A 9,627-nucleotide genomic window follows, 5' to 3' on the forward strand; every position below is an offset into this window, starting at 1 on the left:
CGCCTGGTAGTTTGATCGTCCCATTTTTTCTTATATAGCAACAGCTCCCATCTCCAAGTGTTACTGGACCTCCTTCAAATATCTCGAATCCACAAACCAAGAAAGATCTCCAGTCATATGCCGGGTACACCCACTATCAAGGAATCATTGAAAGGGTGATATTGATTTTATAGCAAAAGCTCCCATACTCACACTACTATCCCATTTGGGTTTTCTTGTTAGTTTTGTACACCTTTTTAGAGCAGTAAACAGTTGTTCAACTTTCTTGTGAAGATCACTAGAAACCTTTATACTTTTCTTGAAAGGTATACATGTATGTTGAAAATGATCACGAGAACCACAAAACATACATGTACCAATATCTTTAAACTCATCCGAGAAATTTTGAGTCACATCAGGTTTTACAAAGTCTAAACCTCGCTTATCTCTTGGATTACGACAATCCTTTAGGGAAGTATTAAAGGAGTTTTTCAGATCCATTGAAGATACGTTGACAGACTTTCAAATCCTTACTTTTTGCAATTTATGCAACAAGGTCAGTATTGATCCGGAATTGTTCATCCAACTTCTTCTGGAGATTAACTACCGCTCCAGATCATTCTCGAAGATCGGAGTTTTTTATATAAATTTCACAATGAAGACCATCAATTTTCCTTACCAATCATTGTTTCTCTCAACAAAGATTTTTGATGATTTTCTCTAGATCAAGACACTCAACCTCATCGATAGTTTCTAGAACACACTGGGAGTTGAGTAGATCTAAACCTGGTGAAGAGTTTACAGAGACTTTACTGTCCATATAGTCAGATTGCTATAAACGCAGACTTATGAGGCCTTTAACTGTTTTCCTGCTCTGATACAATTGAAAAAACGAAGGTCTAACAACCACAATCTGTATGGACTAACTCCAATATAATTCCAATAGAATCAACTAGACATTCAGACACAATCAAGGAAAGATATCCAAGAGTTATATCTCTTTCTCAAATCAATCATCAAATCAACATGATGGAATACGTGAACTGATTGGTATGAGAATAACTTGGACGGTACAAAGACCAATGCCCAAGTGTCAATCAATTTATATCAACAACCAAAGGTTGGATTTACCAATTGATTGAACTACGCAGAACATGTGATATTTCAATTATATAAATAAATATAGTGCGGAAAAGAAATAACACAGACACCATTTTTGAACACCACACTGTATTAAGCCACTACAGACACTAGCCGACTACAAGTTAACTTCAGACTGGAATGCAGTTGAACCCTATCCAAGTCTCACACCGATTAAGGTACAGTCGCGTTCCTTACGTCTCTGAATCCCAGCAAGACTCGACGGACTTTATTCCCTTATATGATCTCACCCATCACTAAGAGTTACTATGAGCCAAAGTCGAAGACATATAAACAAATCTGTCACCCATAGATAAGTCTATTCTGATTGAATAAATCTGTCTCCCACAGAAGTACCTACGAAGTTTTTGTTACGTCTTTTGATAAATCAAACAGGAACCAATTGATAATCCGGCCTTATATTCCCGAAGAAGAAACTGGAAATATCTATCACCTCACAATAACTTAACTATATGGTAGTAGAAGAAGTTATTGTGAAATCACAAAGAATGAGACGAATAGCTTTGTGATTACTTTTTATATCTTACGTATCGGAGATAAATATCGAGCAAATCTTAGAGAAGATGACTCAATATTATAGAACAAGTAAGATCAGAACACGCAACTATAGAGAAAATAGTTAGGTCTGGCTTCACGAATCCCAAATGAAGTCTTCAAGTCGTTAACCTATAATGGTTTTGGAAAAACCTAGGTTAATGGAGAATCAACTCTAGTCACAAATAGGACACATGAAAGTGTCGGGATTAGGTTTTGCCAGTTGCTAGAGTTCATACTTACATAGTCTTTCAAATCAGGGTTTGCTTTCAATCAAAGCTAAGATAGCTTAGTAACAAAGCATTCAATATTCACCGTTTTAGATGAGAAACCTGATTAAAATTTCAAGCTAAGTTTGCTTAAAACCAAAGCAATATCTCTCCATCGTTAGATGGTCTTAGCTTGTTACACACAAATGAAATATACCTTCATTTAGATATGGGTAACCGTTCCTAAACGTGTATATTGAGTTGGCTCAACAATAGTCAACTGAAGTTAGCCATATGAACACTTTTTTCTTAACCATATTCATATAACACTTCTAGATCAAATATGATGATCAATCAATCATGATAGATAATTGAATGAATCTAACTGTGTTACTAATAGAGTTGTTCAATTGTTCACTATTTCACAGAAACATATATGAACCAATTGAAACAAAATCGGATTGATTCGTAATCGTATAAAGTACTTATACCAAAATAAATTCATGAACATTAATCCACGGTTTGCAAAGATTGCATTCCTTAATTTATTAATATATCTGCTTATGAGTATGAGAATCATACTTAACCGATTTTAGAACTTAACCAACTAAGTTTGCAAACTGGTACGCAAACTATAGTATCCAGACATGGTATTTTCCAGCCGTTTGCAAACGGGTAAGCAAACAGCCATCCCGGACCTAACTCAGGCAGAACTGTTCGCATACTGGTATGCCAACTTGGTTCCCGGAATTTAACAGTTAAAACCGTTCGCATACTGGTATGCAAATAAGGTTTTCGGACCTGAATCATACCAAAACAGTTGCGTACTGGTATGCATATAGTGTTGTATCCGTATAAAGGTTAATTGTTCTAAACTCCCATTTCAATCATTGAAACATCCTTAGAAGACGACAATGGCTGTCACACACATACCATTAGCTTATAAGAAATTTTTAAGTGATCGAATGATCAAAACGAAACTTTCCGAGTCGACATCAAATGACCGTCTCACAGAAATCATGTAAGATGTTTCAAGGCAATTTTCACATGGTCATCTTTTGACTTATTATTTAGTTTCCAACAAATACATTGTTTCCAACTAAACTCGTCAAGAACATGATGAACGTAGCTAAAGCAAAAAACTTTCAACTTGTATTTCGAGAAATAGATACGCGAGATAAACTCGGCCCGAAATATCAAATGTGTATAATATAAAAGTCTATATGGCTATACGACTTAGTCTCATTTGAAGATAGAATAAAATAGACTTCTGAGTGATAGATAAGTTTTAGTCACTATATACCTTTTGTTGATGAAGTTCCTCCAATCTCTCCTCAGTAGATATTCATCTTCAATCGATGAACGCCATGAAGTCTAAAGCTCAACTACACATTCTATCTCCGAGACAAAGCTATAAGTAGACTAGAAATCAAGACTTATAGTTTTGATCACCCAAACTTGGCAAACAAGCTTGAGATAGCAACGCTTGCGAGTTCGACCGAGCAATGCTCTAACAACTAGAATCTTTCAAGATAAATCAAGTTCATCTTTGTAGACCTCTATCTCTATCCAGAGATACTTGAATTTATAGTGTAATTACTCTGAGAAGATTTACTCTGGTATCATTCAGATGAATTCAAGTACATGCATTAAAACTTCATGCATGGGAAAAACGTCTACAAAACTGTCAAACTTAACTTTTATGCTTTTTGGATTTCTTCCATTTTGAATGCTGGTTTTGGACTTATTTTGAGAAATGATGTAGGAGACGGAAAATGATCTAAGACATGAGTACTCAAAGCTCCATGTCCATAAAAAGCAGAAGCAATAACTCACTTGCAGGTAGCTACATGGACTGGAGATTTAAATATTGTGACTATTTGGATTGCAGAGGGTTGTGAAAGGATAATTGACTTTATTAAAGGAAAGCAATATTTGATGTCCTGACAGAACCAAGAAGTGGTGAAACCAGTTATGAAGATATTACAGGAATATCAGAATTTTTTGGGTTTCAAACTTATTGAACATGAAATCAAGTGGCTGATAGATCAGCTGCAAGGAAGTCCTCTTTGTACAATATTCGGATGAATGATATGACAAAATTCCTTAGTTATCTAATTAGGATTAGGAGTAATTGTGATGTAATATAAGAACACAATGATACAAGTATGTTTTCTGATCCTCTTATTATGATGAATGTTCCTTAATTATGGGCATAAAATGCCATTTTCTATCCTTTTGCTAATTTTCTTCCGTCTTTGTGATGTATTTGATTTGTTTTTTTTTCTCATTAACATATTAGTTCAATTCGCAAAAAAAAAAAGTAATAACATAGGAACTTTTCTTTTTCTTTCATTCTTACACCAGTTTCTCTTTCTTTCATTATTACACCGGTGTTACAATGAGTCTGTTATGGTGTACCATTTAGTTAGTCAGATGTAGCAGTTCGTTACATTGTTAGTTAGCAGCGTTACACTGAGTCTGTTATGGTGTGCCATTTAGTTAGTCAGTTTTAGCGGTCTGTTACATTGTTACTTAGCAGCATTACATTGAGTCTGTTATGGTCTACAATTTAGTTAGTTAACTGTAATAATTTGTCACATTATTTATTATTAGTTACCAACGTTACACTGAGTCTATAGTGTACTATTTAGTTAGTTAGCTGTAACAGTTTGTTATATTATTAGTCAGAATAACTGTAATGATGCGAAAATGATAGATACTCCACATTTCTCTCCCAGTTTTTCCCCACATTATATTCTCATAATAATGGCTCCCCTCTTTCCCCCAAGGGGCAGTTGTTGAATCAACCGGTGGGAGATGATTCCACCTATTTGGGGGATAAGTGGGGAAGGAATTTTGGGGGTATGCAGAAGCTTCAATATTATTGGAAGTGATAGACATCTCGCGGGTCCAATCCCGCGGGTTGTTCCGTAAGAGACAAAAAATCCAAGACCTAGTGATCCGGTAGATTTGTAGGGGGTGGGTTTTGTGTGGGTCCCACTCTCTTGTGAGATCTCGGTATAATCTGCGGAATATAAATCATTTTCGCAATATTACTGTATCATTTATGCTAGAATCTCTCAGGATTAACACATGTGTTGTCTTATCCTATCCAAGTAGTCCTGTAAATACTGAATATGTTTCAGTGTTGATCTAATTGTGCCTGGTACTCTTCTCTCGTTGTAACAGAGTTTTTTTTATCTCTCCTAAATATTACCACTTTACATATGAGGAGGATTCAGTACTACAATAATTTTTCTTTATCACATGTTGATGAAGATCCGTGAACTGTGTGTGAAAAAACCGTCCAACACGATATGCCCCGAGGAAACCATGATATAAGTAAGAAAGTAAGACCATCGCATTTCTGCTTTTTGGCAACTTTTCTCCGGTACTATAGAAAGCCTATGAAATTAATCAACTTTGCGACAAAGGAATAACATGTCCTAAGATACCATTGTTCTCTCTCCTCTCTCACTCCTCCTTCTTCTTCAACAACAAAACCATCAACCCTTTTCTGCTCAGATCTAGTCCATTTTGGGCTGGATCTGAGCAGATTTCTTCATTATTTCTTGGTTTTTAGGTTAGTTAGTAGTTATAGCTTAGTTTTTATTATGTTTTCTTCTTATCAACATCATAATGGTGGTTTTATCTACTCTTTTGAGGCTTATCTTCGCTTTAATGAGGGTTCATGGTTATTGGGTTGGGTTTCAAGATCGATAGTGATGATCTCCAACGATCTTCATCGGTGATTTCTTTGACGACGGAAGCTTCATCGCTAGTTCTAAGAGATTTGAGCAAATCACTCTCAATTTGGAAGCATCTCTTTCTAAAGAAGAAAAACTAACTAAATGGTTGGATTCTAATTCCGCGAAAAACCATTTTTCCTCCGATTTAATCGGATCTTATTCATACATATATTTGTCTTACTCCGGTAATCCTCCTCTTTCTCTTATCGGATTTCTCGGTATTGTACTTGTACAGTATGTTCTTGTTACTTTGTATTCTCTTATTTTCGATCTTAAACTCATTGTAACCTTGAGTTTCCATCAATGAAAAGGCTCCTCGTTTATCCAAAAAAAAATAAAAAAAATAACATGTCTTATGAGATTTATGACCCACATACAGTTAACACGGCAATGAAATAAACTTTGAAACACTTGCTGAGAATTTTATTATTGTGACCGAAAAGAATAACATCCTTGTACCAAATCTAGTGAAGTTTCCAAATAAAAATCGAGTCCAAATAATAAACAAAATTTCAGATTTGAGCAACCCTGAATTGTAATTACTTTATGCTCATCTACATAGCGTAATTGATTGCTGCAAAGATTATTACCCCGATAGCAGCTGCAATTTTACTCGAAAAAGCTGGAACTGGTGAAGACATCGACTTCAAAGGGACATAACCAAATACGGTAGGGTAAGAAGGTGTAGAACTATCTGCCGCTGATCCTTCTGGTGCATATGAAGGAGGGAGTGCAGACCCGTTAGCGAATAAAACGGAAACTGCGAGTTTCTGCCGTTTTTCACAATGCCCGGGTTCTCCACTGGTGAAAAAGTATCTACCTTCTGAAGTTACGTTGAACAAAGAATTACCATTATTCATGTACAAGATTGGATCTTTAAGATTGCAACTTATGAAAGATTGCTCTGTTACTTGAATAACTGAATCCTCACCTGGTGGATAAAGAAACACTACAAATACATACACGAACATAAACATACATCAACAATAACGATCGATTTTGAAATGAACAAGTTAAAAAGGACCATGTGGAGGCGAGAGAAAACACTTACAGAGAGAATCACCAATCTTTGGGTGATATTTCTTGGCCCAATTGGTGTAGACGTTAGGATTTGCAGAAGTTGGAATTCCCCAAGCATTCATATTTCCAACTTTGAACTGATAGCAAATGACATTGGTTTGCAAGAATAGTAAAACCAGAAATTGAATTGCCAAGAAAAGTTGATACTTTGGACCCATTTCTCTCTCTGTCCGCAGAAATGTGAGAGAAATGGTGGAGGAGGATGCTCAGAGGTTCTACCATGTAGTAAGAAAATAATGCGTGATTAAAATTACGACAATACCCCATAAAATTAGGAAGAGAGAAACATGAGTTGTGAGTTATTATTTAGGTGGGCCCAACTTAGTTAACTTTAATATTACAATTTTCGTGTCGGTTTGATCCTGACCATCCGTAGTTATCAAGAGACTGTAATATGGTCGATAACAGTGTGAAAGTCAAAAGCTAGTGGGTTAGAGACTCTTTAGATTACAAGCATCATATATGGTATTGAGTATTAATTCTAGATTTTTTAGATGATAATTTGATCTTATTTAAGTGTGCCCACAGCATCTTGCTTAGATTTGTGTTTCATATAATCAGTTGAAATTTGAGTTTTATTTAAAAATAGTAGGTCCTGATGGGTAATTCTGAACTTAAGAGTTATGAAGAGAAGACAATAATTTGTTACTCGAGCACATGGACAGATGCAAATGCACTGTCTAATTAGCGGTGTCATGTGTGGTCTCTCTACTTAAATGGACATGAGACATACAGTTTCATATGTCTTCCATCTCACATGGAGTTTCTATTTCAAGTTCCCCTTCGATTATCTATCTCCCTCAAGATTGGGCATATGGTACATTTTCCCTCAAAATAACTTAGTCATTTTCTACTATTACGACACCCTTAACTTTGCAGGATGGATGGCCTAAGCACATAATGGTCAGGAAACAGTGTGAGGGTGGCAATTATCATCCCAGGAATAAACACAAAATGCAAATTGTGTAACAATGGTCAGGAAATTCTAACTCATCTCTTTTTACAGTGTAATTTTGCCCAACATGTGTGGATGCATTTTAACCTTGATATGAATTATGTAATGAACGGTACCCACTCTTTCCATAAATGGCTAACTAACTGCTTTGACAATTCAGCAAAGGGAAGTTATGACATTGAATGGGAGGTATTGGGTAGCATAATTATCTGGCATATTTGGAAAGCCATATGCAAGGTTACTTTTCAAAAGAAAAGCCAAAATAATACATAAACAACAAATAATGTTATTAAATATATCAATAGCTTTAACTATGTAAACCAAACAGGTTACAATATAATGCAATCTTTGTATTATAATCCAAATAATGATGAGATGTTGAAAATATCTACTCAACGGGTGGAGGAACAACTAGGAAACATGCATTTGAAAATTAATATTGCTTTCATAATGATGTTTTCTACAGCTAAGACTGGAATTGGTCTAACTTTGATTAATCATACAGGGAGAATCAGAGAAGCTAGAGGGTTGCATGCAGATTGCTCAACTACATAAGAAATAGAGAAGGCAGAAGCGGATGCGGTTTTCCAATGGGCAACAGAATGGAGTGGACACATCATTTCTTTAAGAAGTGACTCGCAACCAACTCTCATGTTGCTGATAAAAAAGTATGCAGAAGCAAGAAAACAAAAATACATGATTAGTGCAGACTTTGGAAACAACTCAAAATTCGATATAAACTTTTTAGTTAAGGACTTTAACTTTGTAAGAAGAACTGATATAATTTGGGCAGCTAAACTAGCATTTTTTTGTAACAAATATGTTGTAAAGCATAACTGGGTAGATCAAAGCCTATGGGAAATGTTAACTTATTTAAACATTCAGTCATGGAATGATGATGTAACAACATGCCGTAATTCTTCTTTTGGAGATTACCGTAATTCCTTATCAATGCAATGAGGTTATCCTCTTTTTCAAAAAAAAAAAAAGAAGCACATAATGGTCAACTCAAAAATTCCATGCTCCTAAAAAAACTTATTCTCTAAGACTTTTGAGGATGCTTACCCACGGCTATGATATCTTGCGTGTCTAGTGGCAACCACCTACTTATTTAACCTTTCAATGGGGTTTGACATAGGCTTTTTCTGATATTGCTACGGTTTTTCAAAAAACAAATCTCATTTTTGGGTTGTTGTGTAAACGTATTATAACTATCTTTGATAAGTAACCATATTCACTGTGGTCGTTGTCGTAGTAAACGTAGATGACAAAATATAACATCTATCAGAGAACTGATAGCCGAAGAGTGATACAACGGAGAACATGAAATAAGACTCAAGGTCGGACGTTGAAGACCTGAACCAGATGTCCAAGGATCGAGCCATAGGCGACCAAACAAGACAGAGACACGGATCTAGGCACGGAAGACCTGAGTCCAGGTACGAAGCTCAGAAGATTCTCGATGCTGCCACTTGAAGGGGGGACCAGAAAAAATATCCTAACTCGGTATAAGCACAGGGCGGGAAACTATCAAGTCCAAGCTGTCACATGCTTAGTCATCTACATGTGATTGCCGTGTTCATATCATGCATAAATATCCAGAAAGGCGAAGGATGTGAACAAGTTCATTCTAATAATAAAAAATAGACTTCAGATAATTATCTCTCTCCTCTCTGTGATTCTCTTCTAAACCACTAACCACAACCGACTTAGAAGATAATCAGGAAAACCTAACCTCACATCGCAAGAATCCTGATCGAAGATCAGAGGACAAAGTGATAATCAAGAACGTATTCCAGAATCAAAGACGACAATCATACATTGTGAAGGTATGAACCCACGTACAAATCGACGTATCTTCATTGGCGCCGACTAGTTTTGTAGAACTTCATGTTTTTACACATAGTATAGATCACAAATCTAATTTTGATGCATGATTCAGTATAATTACTTGACA

General features: G+C 35.8%; 1 protein-coding gene across 1 annotated transcript; it reads right to left on the bottom strand.

Annotated features, from left to right (window-relative positions):
- Positions 1-6,027: 6,027 nt before the first annotated feature.
- On the bottom strand, positions 6,028-6,912 carry LOC113304781 (mavicyanin-like). Its single transcript, XM_026553919.1, has 2 exons — positions 6,687-6,912; positions 6,028-6,584 (listed from the first exon to the last, which is right to left on the bottom strand). The coding sequence occupies exons 1-2, from the start codon at positions 6,871-6,873 to the stop codon at positions 6,190-6,192; spliced, it is 582 nt and encodes a 193-aa protein (XP_026409704.1). The 5' UTR covers positions 6,874-6,912; the 3' UTR covers positions 6,028-6,189.
- Between the last annotated feature and the right edge of the window lie 2,715 nt (positions 6,913-9,627).

Source organism: Papaver somniferum, chromosome 8 (genome assembly GCF_003573695.1).
Source record: "Papaver somniferum cultivar HN1 chromosome 8, ASM357369v1, whole genome shotgun sequence".
In the NCBI taxonomy this organism is placed as follows: domain Eukaryota; kingdom Viridiplantae; phylum Streptophyta; class Magnoliopsida; order Ranunculales; family Papaveraceae; genus Papaver; species Papaver somniferum.